At 45.4% G+C, this 18,995-nt stretch overlaps 1 protein-coding gene across 1 annotated transcript in view; it reads right to left on the bottom strand.

Annotated features, from left to right (window-relative positions):
- Positions 1 to 18,882, bottom strand: part of LOC311149682 (beta-citrylglutamate synthase B-like) — a 34,992-nt gene extending 16,110 nt beyond the window's left edge. The window contains exons 1-2 of the mRNA XM_084186885.1: positions 17,987 to 18,882; positions 5,515 to 5,745 (exon numbers count right to left, since the gene is read on the bottom strand). Of these exons, the coding sequence (XP_084043011.1) occupies positions 5,515 to 5,745; positions 17,987 to 18,149 (394 nt within the window). The 5' untranslated portion in view covers positions 18,150 to 18,882. The remainder of the gene's footprint in view (positions 1 to 5,514; positions 5,746 to 17,986) is intronic.
- Between the last annotated feature and the right edge of the window lie 113 nt (positions 18,883 to 18,995).

The raw sequence follows: 18,995 nt of genomic DNA on the forward strand, positions 1-18,995 counted from the left end.
TATCCTGGAGGGGCAATTAGGCTACCTGTCCTTTTGTTAGAATAGATCTGTCTGGACAGGCCAATTATTTCATTACCATCCCAATATGACAAAATAAGTGCAAAGTGTAAACCAGAACATTGATGACATATTTTCAGATACTTACAGTGAGGGAAAAAAGTATTTGATCCCCTGCTGATTTTGTATGTTTGCCCACTGACAAAGACATGATCAGTCTATAATTTTAATGGTAGGTTTATTAGAATAGTGAGAGACAGAATAACAACAACAAAATCCAGAAAAACGCATATAAAAAATGTTATAAATTGATTTGGATTTTAATGAGGGAAATAAGTATTTGACCCCTCTGCAAAACATGACTTAGTATTTGGTGGCAAAACCCTTGTTGGCAATCACAGAGGTCAGACGTTTCTTGTAGTTGGCCACCAGGTTTGCACACTCCTCTTTGCAGATCGTCTCCAAGTCATTAAGGTTTCGAGGCTGACGTTTGGCAACTCAAACCTTCAGCTCCCTCCACAGATTTTCTATGGGATTAAGGTCTGGAGACAGGCTAGGCCACTCCAGGACCTTAATGTACTTCTTCTTGAGCCACTCCTTTGTTGCCTTGGCCGTGTGTTTTGGGTCAATGTCATGCTGGAATACCCATCCACGACTCATTTTCAATGCCCTGGCTGAGGGAAGGAGGTTCTCACCCAAGATTTGACGGTACATGGCCCCGTCCATCGTCCCTTTGATGCAGTGAAGTTGTCCTGTCCCCTTAGCAGAAAAACACCCTCAAAGCATAATGTTTCCACCTCCATGTTTGACGGTGGGGATGGTGTTCTTGGGGTCATAGGCAGCATTCCTCCTCCTTCAAACACGGCGAGTTGAGTTGATGCCAAAGAACTCAATTTTGGTCTCATCTGACCACAGCACTTTCACCCAGTTCTCCTCTGAATCATTCAGATGTTCATTGGCAAACTCTTGAGCAGGGGGACCTTGCGGGCGCTGCAGGATTTCAGTCCTTCACGGCATAGTGTATTACCAATTGTTTTCTTGGTGACTATGGTCCCAGCTGCCTTGAGATCATTGACAAGATCCTCCCGTGTAGTTCTGGGCTGATTCCTCACCGTTCTCATGATCATTGCAACTCCACGATGTGAGATCTTGCATGGAGCCCCAGGCCGAGGGAGATTGACAGTTATTTTGTGTTTCTTCCATTTGCGAATAATCGCACCAACGGTTGTCACCTTCTCACCAAGCTGCTTGGCGATGGTCTGTAGCCCATTCCAGCCTTGTGTAGGTCTACAATCTTGTCCCTGACATCCTTGGAGAGCTCTTTGGTCGTGGCCATGGTGGAGAGTTTGGAATCTGATTGATTGATCGCTTCTGTGGACAGGTGTCTTTTATACAGGTAACAAGTTGAGATTAGGAGCACTCCCTTTAAGAGTGTGCTCCTAATCTCAGCTCGTTACCTGTATAAAAAGACACCTGGGAGCCAGAAATCTTTCTGATTGAGAGGGGGCCAAATACTTATTTCCCTCATTAAAATGCAAATCAATTTATAACATTTTTGACATGCGTTTTTCTGGATTTTGTTGTTGTTATTCTGTCTCTCACTGTTCAAATAAACCTACCATTAAAATTATAGACTGCTCATTTCTTTGTCAGTGGGCAAACGTACAAAATCAGCAGGGGATCAAATACTTTTTTCCCCTCACTGTACCAGCAACTATTGAGGCTTGTCCTCTACTCTGGTTCTGAATGTGATGTTTCTCCAGCAGAGAGTCCGTTCCTTGTGGACTGTCCACAGCAGGTACATCTTCTATCTCAACCTGAGTGAAAAATAAAGGAAAAGGGAACAGGAAATGTTGGTATTCATAAACAAAGGAGAACACACTTGAAGAAAGCCATAATAGATGTTCTGTTTTTTGTGGCATGCTGTCATCTATTACATAGCTAACACTATAAAGTCAAGCCAATGTATTTGTTTCTAAAGCATGTGGAAATTGTATAATTAGTTGGAAAGTACTTAAATCAAGTTGAATAAAGACAAAAATAATGGCACCACACAATTTTGAATAATGAAAAAAGGACATCACATAGTTTTGTGCATTCTTAGTTGTTTTGTTGTACTCGGCTATACTTTGGCTTTGAGAGGAGGGCATTCACACAGATGTAATGGATGACATGGACATCTTATCCATGAGAAAATTGACAGGCCTATCACATTTTATCATGAGAACAGCTAGCTACTATTCAATCAATCAGATACTGTTAGATCATCGTCACACTTACCCCATTCTACTTTGTTCTGGCATGCGTAGAATGCCCACTGATGGGACCACTGTATCCCTCAGGAAACGTCTCATCTTATGGCTCGTCAGTTCCATCCTCTCATAATAGTCCCCCGGTAAAAAAAATTCAGAGCAAACTAGCTACTACCTTTCTGAGGTCCTTGGTCAGAGTGTTGTTGTCTATATTCATGGCAACTAGCCATAGTTTCAATCAGTCCGGATTATTCATTGGAAGTTTGTGAAAGATTCTACAGCACACCCACAAACCATATTCGATATTGGACAAGTGATGGTAGTCCGTTGATGTAACACAAGTCTCACCACACTTAGTTACATGTGTTAGCTAGCTGTCTTGCTAACGTAAGCTAGCTAATCACTTGAAAATACTTCCAGCAGTGTCAACAATCTTCAGTCATGGCTGCGAGGTAATAATATTGTTTTGGACGAGCAATGGCAGTCTGTTGATGTATTCTTCTTCGTCTGTGGGGTTTATAATTGATGAACTCTTCTCACACTTTGCTTACTTGATATCTAGCTAGCAAACTCGTTCAAAACTACCGCTGTCCCGATTTCAGCTGGCCAGCTCGCACACAGCCTATCCTTGCGCCCACCATCACAGCAGATTAATGAAATGCGTAGTTCGGTGAAAATAGTTCCAAAAAGAAATGTTTTTCAAACAACTATAATCTAAATATTATAATTTCATATATACTTGTAAAGAATACGTAGAGTTCAAAGTGCTAATTTCCCTGCTTTTAAGAGGAGCTGGCTAGTAGATTTCCATAGACTTCCAGCAATTGTGCTAAGATAACGATACCTTTAACTTCCTTCAAACTACACGCAGAGACATAAAAATGGTATCCATGAGTTCGTCTTACTCTCGGTAAGTAGGAAATTTCCCAAAATACCGAAGTATCCCTTTAATACTTGGTTGTTTTGCCGTCTCTGACTTTTCATGTGACTATATCTGGAAATACTTCTAATTCAATTGACCAGTAGGAACAGTGCTGACATTTAAACGTAATCTGGAGAGCGAGATCTGCTTAGTTTTGCTCTGTCTGGGCCTGAACTAATGTGGAATATTGAACACACTCTACAATTTTTTGGTGCTCTCTGTCTGTGGTCTGGCGTTTTGACAGAAGACCAGATGTGAGCTGCCCTGCACATGCCTTTTCCAAAAAGCACACGTCCACACTCTGCTGAGACAGAGCGAGCGAGCGAGAGAGAGAGAGCGAGAGAGAGAGAGAGAGAGAGAGAGAGAGAGAGAGAGAGAGAGAGAGAGAGAGAGAGAGAGAGAGAGAGAAAAGAGAGAGCGAGAGCAGCAGCAAATGTCAGGCCTGGCTCTACCACGTCACCGGCTGCTACGGCGGGGGAGAGCCAGAGAAGGGGAGGGGCAGGGGGAGGAATCTTTTATTGTCAAAGTCATGATGGTGGAGGGGCACGTTACATAAGCATTGCAGCCTCCCTGCACCGCCTGGTCTGCCTCTGTAGTCAGAGGAGTGCTAGATTCTCCCTGCTGCCCTCGCCAAAACACACGCCACTGGATTTTTGCAGTGGCAATAAATATATCAAAATACACCTTGGCTATCAGCTTTGGTTTAGTCTTACAACAAAACAAAAACACAGCGAGTGTGGTTTTGGCTAAGGCGTACAGGCCCTGTTGCCTGCCTGTATTCTTCCACATCCTGTTTTGTCCAACGTAGAGAAGTCAGAGATTCCGGGCAAAATGTGACAAATGTGAAAAACAAAGATTAGAGTGTTTGAGAAAGGGATGACGACAGAGGACGGGATTGGATGGGAGAAATGCTCTTTCTGTTTTGACGCATTCTTAAGATCAACTATGGTAATTCCGTAAAAGAAATAAACAAAAATAACAACACTTATTTTTATTATTTTAATGAAAGGATAAGAGCAGAAGCAGGGAGACAGAAGGAGCAGAAATGTGTAGAGCTCATGCAGGAATCGAACCAGGATCCCCGTCGCAAGGGGACGTACATGGTTCTGGAGCTGAGAGTGTTAAAGCTCAGACACACATCTCTTTTGTGTTCACAAAGCAAATACCTTGGAAGTCGTCAGCGACTCAGCCTTGTTAAAATACTCCAAACCAGAAGGTGGCAGTAGCGTTGTTTGGCAATGCATATCCGTGCGTATTGCTTATGGTCTAGATTCCAAGCTAATGCGATAATGTTGCTATTTTGTAGAACGCCCTTGTTGATAATAGCCAAATGGCCACAGCTAGATAACTACCTAGCAAAATGACGAAGAAACAATTGAATTAACTCTCCATAACCCCATAATGCCAGCCCATAGCCAAATGTTTAGCTAGCTACCTAACGTTAGCATATTCACTAGCTAGCACAACATAGTTAGCTATCTCCATGGCTGTGTGAAGATGTTTAGGGGTGGGGGTGCTGAGACATTTAAGGCCCAAATAAAAGGCCCAGTACACAACTTTATATATTTTTTACAATATTTTCCTGAAACAAATGTTACTTATTTTTCATTTATTATGATTTATCAGGGGGTGCTATAGCACCCTCAGCCCCCCTACTTCACACATATATGGCTAGCTAGCTAGCTAAGGACAACTCGGCAGCTAACATAGGCAGCTGTTTCATGTGATTTAATTATAATGTCAATACAGTGGTTAGCTAGCTTGGAGGAAGTATTTAGTGTTGTGTGCATTGCATCTGTGCACTTAGCTAGCTACCATACCATAGCCTACATTGCAGTAGTGTGACTGGCTCACCATGGATGTACGGAGAACATGCCCTCTTTTCTCCTTTTATTTTGTTGGCTACCCCACATGGGGGTTCGTGCTCTCTGAATGTCTCAAAGTCAAGTTGTTGGCCACTGACTAGCATTGCGATTCGGTAGGTTAATCGGCCCGCAGCAGGTACCGCTTTTGTTCGAGCAAGAGAAGGAACGGCCTCCCACTGTGATAACTACTTTTCGGCAGTCTATCAGCAGTGAGATTCTCTGTGTGTTTCATGCTTTACCCACTCGACCAGACTCCGGTCTCTCGGGTGACTTTTTAAGTTAATCCTGGTTGTAGAACTTTATGTCAGGACACTCTCAGACCAACTCAAGCGCATTCAAAAGCATGCTTTGGTGAATCATCCTCTGCATGGCATATCTCCAATACAAGGATACACCGAATTCATTATCACTGCCCTCATTACACTGGATTTTCTAAGCTCAGGGATCAGGAATAATATGACCAAGCTTAGAAGCTCACCGTAGGAGAAGGTGTCAGGGAGTGGGACCCCATGGCCGGCCAGCTCCTGGAAGGTCCAGAACTTGTTGACGCAGTTGAGGATGGCCTGGGGCCGGTTGACCAGCCGGCAGCCCATCTTCTCCAGGTGGCGCAGCACCGTAATGTCGCTGTCCGACTGCACCCAGGGGGTGGGGACTCGCACTACCGCCACCTGAGGGTAGGACGTCACCACCTCCTGCTCGACCCGCAGACCTGGGGAGGGAATGAGGGAGAGCGAGAAGGGAGAGCAAGAGAGACAAAACAGAGTTTTTTTAGTGTGAAATATTCCCAATGTTACATTTCACATAACGTAAAGATTTATAGTCTCAAATAGCCCTTTTAATATCCGGGCAACGGCACACATTTCAGCAAATAAACGCCTGTTTCAAATAAATGAGGTTTAATAATGGTTGATTTGTTACATTAAATAATTCAGTAATGTTTATTTTATCAACAAAATGTTTTTTTATCGCCAGTAAGAAACTGCTAGCCATTGGCTGCTAACAGCTGAGAACGGCTAGCTAACTTGCAAGCACAAAAACAGCCAACAACTTCGGGAGTACAGAACCCTAGAAATCAGCCAATCGCCCTCTAGTGGTGAAAGTAAATACTACCAAAAATGCACAGTCAAAGAGGAGAATAATTATTGTCCAGGAAAAGTGTGTTATTTTTTAATAGAGGCATACTAATACAAAAGAAACGTGACAGCGTGTAAATGATAACACATTAGTGCAGGAAATGAAGAAATTGATTAAAATGTTGGAAGTGAATGCTGGAAGTAAACAATTAACTATGCAAATTAGTAAAAGCTGTGTGCATTAAAGAAATAGATACCGGGCTCAAATAGAAGCCTGTTGTGTTAAATTATTTATGTAAATAAACACCCAGGCTATTAATTGAAGTTTTACGGTAGTTTCATAGACATCATTGGCAATTATTGATTAATCATATAAACACAGTTTTCTCCCGATACCGAAATGCAGGCTACACTTTCACTCATGTCAAAAGAAACAACACATTTAATTGATATCAACATTTTTCTGACCAACTCTTGTAGCTACAGTGCTCTGTATCACACAACAACCAGACAACCTAGAAGTAGGGGCCGTTTAGAACGTTCAGGCCACCAGTCCCTCCCATGTCACATTAGCATCCCACAAACAAACCCAGAAATCTTTCCCACTGCACCAACACGCAGGCCTAGACGAGTTGTGAGTGGATACTGCTGTGTTTGTGTACGCACTATGCAGCTCCAGTCATTATCGAGCTTGTCTGGATGTGTGAGCTCTGAGCTGCCCTTGTGTAGCATAGGTGTGGGTCCAGGCAGGGTAGCCTAGTGGTGTTAGTGCTTCATTTGGACTGGGTCCAGCCCGTGTCGCTCACTCACATCACACCCTGCTCACATCCACATGCCCAACTTCTCTGGCCTCAAGGCCAAGATTCATCACCCTCAGAGGAGCACAGATCCCCAGCAGTATACTTAATACAGCTTACAGTTCAGTGCTTTCTCCCAATATAGGAAGGTATAAGTCATTTATTTTACCTTTATTTCAACAGGGAGTCCCATTGAGACCAAGGTCTATTTTACAAGGGAGCCCTGCATTTTACAGTTAAAATACACAAAAATCTCAAATACAATCGTAGATAACATCTACATCTCTCAGCTACCAGGTCTATAATCAATACCTTAAACTACCTGAGCGGCACCAGAACATCCAATTTCAACCAGATATGCAGAACCAACCTTGCGAATGTGTTTTGTAACTCATGTAGCCAGTCTTCAGCCTGGGAGATTGACTGAACCTAAATACACATAAGAGCTTTCTACAATCATGCATGCAAGAGGCCCCACCAGCACCTATTCTCTGATAGATCTTACACCACATCTTTTGAAAGTATACAAGAGATAGCTATGTATAGCCTATCTATAGATTCCATACATACATATGTGTATTCTTATTGACATAGTTTGCGTGTTTGAACGTTGTGCTCAAGGTTACATTCTCACTGTGAGATTTGAACTGGCAACTAACAGTTCATTTAGGCCTACTACCAGCCATTTTAAGGAGACATGCACAGAAATGGTAGCAACAGCACATCATGGTGGAATAGAAAGAAAAGCAAAAAAGGGGACAGCATACAATGAAGGGATGAAAAGGAGAGATGCTGCGCAGCAAGGTTTTCAGTAGGGGCTGTGGCCCAGCAGCTCAGCAGGAGAGACAGATGGGGTGATGATGGGACGTGAGGAGGAGCGGGGGCAGGAGAGGAGGGAGGAGAGGGGCTCGTCACTGACGCAGCACTATTCGCTCCACCGTGACCTGCTCTTCAGCCATCTTGAGACGTCCACTCACCAAAGAGACAGCGTCAACGCTGGATCGACAGAGGTCACAGTGTCTGAGGATAGGTGACAGGCTTCTCAAATACTGGCTCCTGGTGCTTGAGAGGTCACAGAGAGGAAGATGGGCCATTTTTGGTTCAAACGATGGTCAGAGATAAATGCAGCAGGACAATAGAAAAGGATGGACACTGTGTCTCCTGAGTGGCGCAGTGGTCTAAGGCACTGCATCGCAGTGCTAGCTGTGCCACTAGAGATCCTGGTTCGAATCCAGGCTCTGTCGCAGCCGGCCGCGACCGGGAGACTCATGGGCGGTGCACAATTGGCCTAGCGTTGTCCAGGGTAGGGGAGGGAATGGCCGGCAGGGATGTAGCTCAGTTGATAGAGCATGGCGTTTGCAATGCCAGGGTTGTGGGTTCGATTCCCACGGGGGACCAGTATGAAAAAAATATGTATTCACTAACTGTAAGTCGCTCTGGATAAGAGCGTCTGCTAAATGACTAAAAATGTTGTTGTTTTTTATGATGGAGATGTATGCATGGTGCTTGCAACGCCAGGGTTGTGGGTTCGTTTCCCACGGGGGGCCCAGTATGAAAATGTATGCACTCACTAACTGTAAGTCGCTCTGGATAAGAGCGTCTGCTAAATGACTCAAATGTAAAATGTATGCATAAAGAACTGCAGGGGAGGTGGGGAAAAGTGTGTGTGGCGGGGGACGAGTCAGAAGTTGAAAGTGTTTGTTTAGGAATAGCCCTGCCTGTCCCCCCCCCCTCCTCTCACTCTCAGTATTCAAATTGGGGGATTCACTCACTGCATGCACACACCCCCTCCCTCCATTCATACTGCTTTGATTGTGCAGCCGTTGAGCGAGCCATGCTACAATGAAGTATCAAAGGATACTGTCCAAGACAGTATTCGGTGTCCACATCACTTGTGTCGGTTTCCAAGGCAACTAACACAGAGCACATGGAAAACCCTGATGAATCTGTTCGCATCCGGTGCGCTCATAGTACTGTCAGCCAGCCACATGATCATTTCAAAAACGTTTACAAAATGTTCGTATAACCCTCCAGTCCTTTTGGCAGAAGGACCATCCGGGCATATTGTGTGTTTCTAATTTCTAGTGACAAAATGACGTTTACAACCCTCTAATCTATCAGTCATCTTTCCATGTGCAGGGCCTTCCGTCCTCACGGGGCGTTGAACTGTGTATTATTTTCGTTGTGTCTGACATGGCTGACTGGCTCCATAACTGCTGAGTGGGGGACTCCCATCCCGCTCTGGAATTCTGTGCATTCCGCCATGACGTCACAATATGGCTTGGCTGACATGCCAACGTTCAACAGGCATTGCCAGCCCTGGACGCAGCCCAGGCGGGCACCACTTCCTCTGGGGAAAGGGTGGGTGACTGGCTGGCTGGACACTGGTCTGTCTTGTCTAACGACAACACGGCCACATGTAGCCGACACAAAGACACACACATAAAACTGTGATTTTCAGTTGTTCTTGAATGGTGTGTGGACTTTTGCAATGTTTATGTGAGAAATGACCATGCATTGGTGCATTTCAAATGTGTATGGACTGGGCCTATTAGGCAATTGTATTCAATCATTTAGAGAATAACCTATTGATTTATTCATTGCAAGAGTCTGTCTTGTTAGAACTACAATATGTGATTCGCTCATTAACAATAATAATCATCTCAGTTGCTGTTCTTTATCGCAGTATGTGCTATAGGAGGTTATTGTACTTCAGGTCTATTTAGCTGAAAGCGCCCTCAGTCCCACACTGTCATTAGGCTGCTACTATATGTGCTGCCCCTGTCAGCAACGATCACACTGGACCAAAGGAAGTTTGCAGAATACAAAGCACACAAGAGGTGGGGATGGGGCTCAATTCTTGGGATGAAGTGAGCTAATGAACACTAAAATGTTTTGCTCGCAAAGGGGGGTGGGGGGGTATGGATGTGGGTACGCAGACCCACGAGCCTCTGCGGCCCCTCATGATGAGTTGTTTTTCTGTTGCCCCTACCCCCATCAAAGTTGCCCATCCCTGCTGTAACCCAAACAATACCACACCTATGCATCAGCTGATGGCATACGGGGTGTGTCATTTCATTTCATGGGGCAGGTTTTCAAGCCTAACTGGTTGGAATTGACAACAACGCCTTGTGTTCTTAGGAAGGATTTGGTGTGACGTCAAGATGTGTTTTGTGACACACAGGGACGATCTCTCCTATGTGTCACGATCGTCTTCCAAAGGAGCAGACCAATACGCAGCGTGTTGAGCGAACATGATAGACTTTATTAATTAAAGTGCAAAAACCAAAACAATAGAAGTAAAGTCCACAGTACAAATGACTGACAAGGAACAAAAACCCACAACACTAAGGTGAACACTGACAGTTTAAATATGGCTCCCAATCAGAGATAACGAGCCGACAGCTGACACTCGTTACCACTGATTGGGAGTCACACGACCAAACAAGGAAACACAACCAAAACCAAACCAAACACAACAAAACGAACACACCCTGGCTCAACATACAAAGTCCCGGAGCCAGAGCGTGACAGTACCCCCCCCTAAAGGCGCGGACTGCGACCGCGCCTCAAAAACCCCAAACAGGGGAGGGCTGGGTGGGCATTACTCCTCGGAGGCGGCTCCGGCTCCGGGCTTGACCACCACCCTTCTTCAATCCCCCCGTAGCGCCCCCGGTCCGATCTGACCCAGCTGGTAGGATCTGGACTGACGACGCGCACCCCTGGCTTGGCGCGTGAGGCAGGAACGGACCGGACCTGGCTGACGATACGCACCCTAGGCTTGATGCGTGGAGCCGGACCGGGCCTCACCAGGCTGACGACTCGCATCCCTGGCTTGGTGCGAGTAGTAGGAATGGGCTGATCAGGCTGACGACTCGCACCCTTGGCTTGGTGCGAGTAGCAGGGACGAGCTGAACCAGGCTGACGACTCGCACCCTTGGCTTGGTGCGAGTAACAGGAACGGGCTGGACCAGGCCGACGACTCGTACCCCTGGCTTGGTGCGAGTAGCAGGAACGGGCTGGACCAGGCTGGCGACGCACACCGTAGGCTTTGTGCGTTGAGCAGGAACAGGCCGGGCTGGGCTGGCGACGCACACCGTAGGCTTTGTGCGTGGAGCAGGAACAGGCCGGGCTGGGCTGGCGACGCACACCGTAGGTTTTGTGCGTGGAGCAGGAACAGGCCGGGCTGGGCTGGCGACGCACACCGTAGGTTTTGTGCGTGGAGCAGGAACAGGCCGGGCTGGGCTGGCGACGCACACCGTAGGTTTTGTGCGTGGAGCAGGAACAGGCCGGGCTGGGCTGGCGACGCACACCGTAGGTTTTGTGCGTGGAGCAGGAACAGGCCGGGCTGGGCTGGCGACGCACACCGTAGGTTTTGTGCGTGGAGCAGGAACAGGCCGGGCTGGGCTGGCGACGCACACCGTAGGCTTTGTGCGTTGAGCAGGAACAGGCCGGGCTGGGCTGGCGACGCACACCGTAGGCTTTGTGCGTTGAGCAGGAACAGGCCGGGCTGGGCTGGCGACGCACACCGTAGGTCTGGTACGTGGAGCAGGAACAGGCCGGGCAGGGCTGTCGACGCACACCGTAGGCTTTGTGCGTGGAGTAGGAACAGGCCGGTCCATACTGGGAACACACACCACTGGCCTTAATCGGGGATCAGGAACGGGCCGGACCGGACTGGTAACACACCTCAGTCTCTCACGCCGTGCCTCAACTACTTCCCTCCCTCTACTCGCCAATGGCTCCCGTAATCCGGTAGCCTTCTCTCCACGTCTCCCTGTGGCAGCCTCCTGCTGCCCAGCCGCCCAAGCCATGTGCCCCCCCCCAAAAACTTTTTGGGGTTGCCTCTCGTCCTTCCGACGATGGCCCTGCTGACGCCGTTGCTCCTCTCTCAGTCGCCTCTCCACTGTTTTACTCCATGGCCGGCGATCCATCCCATCCAGGATCTCCTCCCAAGTCCAAGACCCTTTACCTTCCAAAATCTCCTCCCATGTCCAGACCCTTGGCTCCTGGACACGCTGCTTGGTCCTGGTACGGTGGGTTTTTCTGTCACGATCGTCTTCCAAAGGAGCAGACCAATACGCAGCGTGTTGAGCGAACATGATAGACTTTATTAATTAAAGTGCAAAAACCAAAACAATAGACGATTCGTAAAGTCCACAGTACAAATGACTGACAAGGAACAAAAACCCACAACACTAAGGTGAACACTGACAGTTTAAATATGGCTCCCAATCAGAGATAACGAGCCGACAGCTGACACTCGTTACCACTGATTGGGAGTCACACGACCAAACAAGGAAACACAACCAAAACCAAACCAAACACAACAAAACGAACACACCCTGGCTCAACATACAAAGTCCCGGAGCCAGAGCGTGACACTATGCATTGTCTGATTGATTGGAGAGGACAACAGCCTTCAGGTAGTGAGTGTTTTCCCTTGGTATAATGACCATTAATGCCCTGCGGCCTCTGTCATATCTATCTAGAACTATGTAAACTGCTTTGCCAAATACCGAGTCATAATATGCAAATGCACTTGTTCCCATCACTTGAGAGCACGCAAATGAGTTGTCGTGACACAGCTCGCTACAGTGGGAGAGGAATTATCAGTCTTTGACCGCCAGGGCGTTATTACATCACAAGATAAAAAAATACAAACTCATAAAAACTGATATAATCTCTCCGTGACCTGCCATGTCATCTAGCATATGACATAAGTAGTGTACCCTTCAACACTTTATTAAATAGGCTAAAAGTGTTGTAAACAAAAAGATAGCATGAGAGTAGCTTATTTATTTCTATATCTGCTTATAAAAGGAAGGATTAAACACAAATCATATCAACCTATAATCTAAGCATTTCTCTTTTCCAAATACATAAAATGGGGATCATTATCTAAGCTAAATACAGCCTAATGCTGACATTATATTGGGAGACAAGTGAATTCTCCATAGCCTTAGGCTAATAAAAAGAGGTGAAATGCTACACCGACTTCTCTGTTCCCTTCTAAAAACCAGCTAAACCTATTCTTCAGGCGAATTGGTGTTTCCTTCATTGAATACAACATCTTACAGCTGACAATGTCCTGGGAAATAGGCTATTCCTATTCCTTAAATGTAGCCAAATTATTTTAGTTTAAGCTAAAACAATTGAGCTAAAACAGCCTTGTCAAAAGCAGAAGTGTTCATATGCTCACATGAGAAAGCTGTTATAGTTCAGCGTGGTTTGTCAATGGGGAGTCTTTCCTCAGTGTTCCGATGCCAAGATTAGGATTAAGGAAAGATAGGGAATTCAGCCCTTGGTCTATTAATGATGCATCTTGTCTCACATCATATGACTGGCGGTGGAAAATCACAATGTGTTCAGTTGGCCATAGCTCGAGAGATCCTGTGTCCTGTTGCCTTCTATTATATTATGGACGTGTTATATTTGTCATCTAGCATTGAAAAGTGGGTTTGTGTGGCCTCCACAAGGAAGGCCAAAGAATCTGGGAATCGATTCATAACCTGTCTTCCTCGTGCACAACTCTATATTTCTGAATCATGGGATGTGAGATTCCTTTTGATGATCATTGGGTTTGGCAGTGTACTTAATAATAATAATAATAATTTGGTGGGTGCTTTTATTTGTCACATTTCCAAATAACTGTCCTATTTGGAAATGTGTTTATTGCATATTCCAACTCCCCGAGACACCCTCGGACAGTGGGGTCACGGCCAGAGTCTGCTGTTATCAACTGTTATCAGAGGAAGGCCCCAGAAAAATTATACGTTGGCAGCTACACAAGCCACAGCCTGTTCTCTCTGCTACTGCACGGCAAGTCTGGAACCAACAGGACCCTGAACAGCTTCTACCCCCAAGCAATAAGACTTCTAAACAAGACTGCTAAATAACTAATCAAATGGCTACCCGGACTACCTGCATTGACCCTTTTTTGCACCAAACTCTCTTGCACTGACTATGCACACACTGGACTCTTCCCCCACACTCACACATACTTACTTACACTGACACCCCACCACACACACTACATATGCCCACACACATATAGCATGCACACACATGCATATTGACGTCACACACATACGTTGCTGGTACCGTCTATTATCTATCCTGTTGCCTAGTCACTTTACCCCTACCTACAGTGCATTCGGAAAGAATTCAGGCCCCTTGACCTTTTCCACATTTGTTACGTTACAGCCTTATTCTAAAATTGATTTTGTATTTTATTTCCCTCAATCTACACACAATACCCCATAATGACAAAGTGAAAACAGGTTTTTAGAAATGTTTGCACATTTATATAAAATTAAAAAAGAAACCGTAAATATCACATTTACATAAGTATGCAGACCCTTTACTCAGTACTTTGTTGAAGCACCTTTGGCAGCGATTACAGCCTCAAGTTTTCTTGGGTATGACGCTACAAGCTTGGCACACCTGTATTTGGGGAGTTTCTCCCATTCTTCTCTGCAGATCCTCTCATGCTCGGTCAAGTCAAGTCCGGACTCTGGCTGGGCCACTCAAGGACATTCAGAGACTTGTCCCGAAGCCACTCCTGCGTTGTCTTGGTTGTGTGCTTAGGGTTGTTGTCCGGTTGAAAGGAGAACCTTCACCCCAGTCTGAGGGCCTGAGCACTCTGGAGCAGGTTTTCATCAATGATCACTCTGTACTTTGCTCCGTTCATCTTTCCCTCGATCCCGACTAGTCTCCCAGTCCCTTCAGCTGAAAATCATCCCCACAGCATGATGCTGCCACCACCATGCTTCACCGTAGGGATGGTGCCAGGTTTCCTCCAAACGTGACGCTTGGCATTCAGGCCAAAGAGTTCAAACTTTGTTTCATCAGACCAGAGAATCTTGTTTCTCATGGTCTGAGAGTCCTTTAGGTGCCTTTTGGCAAACTCCAAGCGGGCTGTCATGTGCCTTTTACTGAGGAGTGGCTTCTGTCTGGCCACTCTACCATAAAGGCCTGATTGGTGGAGTACTGCAGAGATGGTTGTCCTTCTGGAAGGTTCTCCCATCTCTACAGAGGAACTCTGGAGCTCTGTCAGAGTGACCATTGGGTTCTTGGTCACCTCCCTGACCAAGGCCCTTTTCCAATCAATTGAATTTACCACAGGTGGACTCCAATCAAGTTGTAGAAACATCTCAAGGATGCTTAATGGAAACAGGATGCACCTGAGCTCAATGGAAAAGGAGAAGGGGTCTGAATACTTTCTGAATGCACTGTTTATGTACAGAACATAGCTACCTCAATTACCTCGTACCCCTGCACATCGACTCGGTACTGGTACTCCCTGGATATAGCCATGTTATTTTCTACTCCCTATATATAGCCATGTTATTTTTACTCATTTTTACTTGTTATTCAATGTGCATTTATTCCTTGTGTCACTATTTCAATTTTTTACCTTATCTTTAACTCTGCATTGTTGGAGATGGACCCGTAAGTAAGCATTTCACTGTTAGTCTACACCTGTTGTCTAAGAAGCATGTGACAAATAAAATGTGATTAACAGATTTTTCGCCTTGACGGCTCAGGGATTCGAACTAGTGACCTTTGGGTTACTCGCCTAATGCTCTAACCACTGGCCTATTTTTGGAGTGAGTCTATTGCTACTAAAGCTATTTAAACAGTACAGGGTCGATATAAACTACACCATTTTAAGGCTGCTGTCATTTCATCCTGCTTATTAGCTAGCACTGCAGGTATAGGCCTAGTGCATTATGATGCAGTTATAATGCATTGTCAGACCTGTCATGCCATGAGCATGTATGACCCTTTTATTTAGTTTTATAATAATCTCATAATGATCCACCTGAACCTTGGGTTTCGCCAGGATGGAATGGATTGGTTGAATATCCCTATGAGTTGCCCCATCATGTTGTGTTAAAAAAAAGGCCTTAGTGTGATCTAAAGCTGCCAGTATGGCCAAACTCTCCACTGGCTGTTAATCTGTGACGTCAACACTAACGACTAAAGCCATATATGTAGATCTGGGGCCAGCTGGGATTAGAGGGCAGGCCCCACAGGACACAGCCCTGCTCCAGTTGTGGCTCTGGCTAACCTAGACAGCTGTCTATTTACCTACCTATCTCTGCCAATAGTCCTACCCTCCCTTCCTCCTGGGTTTCTCATGGATTATCCAGCATTGAAGAATATCTACCAACTAGGCCATTGTTGAAGTGCATGGGCCAATGATAAACGGAGTGGCTTTGACTTTAACAACATTTTTGTAAGATAAGTGATGTAGGTGGTGTACATCGTTAGCCTATCTCTTGTAAACGGATGTAGAGTAGCACATTCGACATGTAGCGTACGTGGAAGATTAGGAGAGTGTACACCAGTTAACAGATTGGACGTGCTCCATCCCAGGTGAAGAAAAGGCTTCTGGATTCGGAAGCCGTTCCCAATCTCAATGCCACATTTCAAAGAGATAGCTCCCCCTCCCCACCTCCTGATCTGTACCAGCTTGCCCCCTCCCTCCCTCCAGTTAGTGCCAACATGTAAGATGTGCTATAAAACAGCCTGCCACTTCAATGAGCTAAATGCCCCCCCCCCCCCCCCCCCCCCCCCCCCCTCCCTTCCCAAGCTCATGTCTTGTGGTCCTCTGTAGCTCAATTGGTAGAGCATGGCACTTGTAACGCCTGGGTAGTGGGTTCGATCCCTGGGACCACCCATACGTAAAAATGTATGCACACATGACTGTAAGTCGCTTTGGATAAAAGCGCCTGCTAAATGGCATATTATTATATTATTATGTCTCACTACCAAATTCCAAGGGTCTTCATGTTCTTCCAGTATGAACCTTCATAGCGACAAATTAAACAAAGCTCATTGAATCAAGCAACCCAGGATATTAATGACAATTAAGGCTCGTTTTTTGGACAAGGATTCTAATATCCTTGTCCAAAAAGCCACCACCCATTTACCTTTCCACATTGTTCACCTAAAATACATTGAAAGAATGAAAGCATAAATGAGTTTGTGTATGCTAAACTGCTTATATTAATGATGCCCAAAAGTTTTTTATTATCAGTTAAAGTGATAAACTTGTAACTATTGTTTTACTTGTTCCACCAGCCATCAGTGCTCAAGTCTGTGTTCTGATACCTCTGTGCCTGTTGTCCCTGCATGCAAGTGCCTCGTGACAAACCCAATTTCTACTAATTATTAGCAATTGATGCCCAAAAGTTTTTTATTATCAGTTAAAGTGATAAACTTGTAACTATTGTTTTACTTGTTCCACCAGCCATCAGTGCTCAAGTCTGTGTTCTGATACCTCTGTGCCTGTTGTCCCTGCATGCAAGTGCCTCGTGACAAACCCAATTTCTACTAATTATTAGCAATTGTTGCATTAGAGTTGACTCAAGTGCATGACAAAAGAGAAGGCAGTTAAGAATGAAACAATCCAGCTAGCTAACCCCACTACAAACGTCACTTAGCTAATTACAAATCACTATAAAGTGCACTACGTCCTCTGCTAACTTAACAGTTTAAATGCTTCCGTTCAATTCAGGTTAGTTAGCATAGCTGTACTGGCCCATGAATAATAGCCTGTATAGCCATAGCCTACAAAGCTAGCTAGCCACCCTCTTCGTATTGCGATGCGATATTCACAACAGCTATCTAGCATAACGTTAGCTAGCCAATTATTCTACGACTACTGTACATAGCTATGTAGCTAGCAAAGTACTGTAAATCTCACCTCCGGATGTGGTATCGTGGAGTTGAGTATGGCTTCATATATAGTCAATATTATCGCAGTGTTTACACCTACGCATATTTCCTATTTGATCAAGTAGATATTCGATGTAGCTATTTTTTTTGCCTTGGCATCATTCATGGAGTATCTGTGTGAGTTACTACTCGATGCTGTCTGGAAACTGGGTAAGGCGGTCACAGTCACACTGTTAGCTAGCTAGCCAGCAGCTCGTGCCGAACAATACCTGCTACTGCAAGGCTGGCTCGTGGATATACTAACGTTACACTGAAATACACCCCACAATAGACAAGAATACACGATTTAACACAAATATGACTATTGTCTTACAAATCTAGTGATACTTGCCTAATTGTCCCTCGCTGATGGTCAGCACGATTTGGTCCATGAGAAGAGAGCGGAATTCAACATCCTCCTCGGAGCATCGCTGTTTCAGAGCCCGAAGGATCTGAACTTGCGGATACTCCTGGTGGATACGCCGGTCGGTCACAAACCAAACTCGAGAACACATGTTTATATCGAACTGTGTCGTGTCGATTTTAAAAATAGTAGCTTATACACAGTTGTGGCGGAGGGCGAGCGAGAGCGCAGGATCCTGGTCAGAGAGTGACAGGAATAATAAAGATGCTCACACAATCGAGTGCAGCTAAACGAACAAGCAATGTGGCAAAAAAAAAAAAGCAAACACCACGATTACGGCTGTTCGTTTAAATGGAGTCGATCAATTACTCGATTTCTACTTGCTTCCCTTCATTTGCAGGCCGTTATTCCTGGTCCCATCCGATCCAACATCCCGCTGAATCACAAGCACCACAAGCTGTGTAACTCAACTAAAATGTTTATAACGGCGTTTCTCATCTATATCAGCGTTTATTATCTTCTAGAAACAATACTTGTAGCAGTATTAGCTATGGCTCCTTGCACTTGCAGCCCTTTAGGGCAAACAAAGCGTGTGCAGTTTTGCTTTCGAATCCTCCGCTCATCGAACTCAACAGCTAGGCCTACTATCCAGTGAACGCGATAGCCGCTTGGCTGAATAACACATTTGTGGTAGCTGTATGGTTATCGAAGAAAAGGCTGCTGCTGCTCGTATCCCCACGCTTGTTTGGTCTGATTGATTAGCTGTTGGCGGAATGGATCTTTACAGCTATCCACGAGGATCGGGTGCTGAAAATGTGCACGTTTGTTTCCAGTTTTGCGTTTTTTCTTCAAGCACGCGCCTCGTTTACAACGACTTTTTCCGCGTTCCCGGAAAATAGATGGGGAATGATAATCGAGTTTATGCCATCATATCGACCAATCGCAGTTTGTAAACCAACGGGCGCATTAATAGGTGCATTCGTTTTAGCACGCTCAG

Source organism: Coregonus lavaretus (assembly GCF_964263955.1).
Source record: "Coregonus lavaretus genome assembly, chromosome: 22".
In the NCBI taxonomy this organism is placed as follows: domain Eukaryota; kingdom Metazoa; phylum Chordata; class Actinopteri; order Salmoniformes; family Salmonidae; genus Coregonus; species Coregonus lavaretus.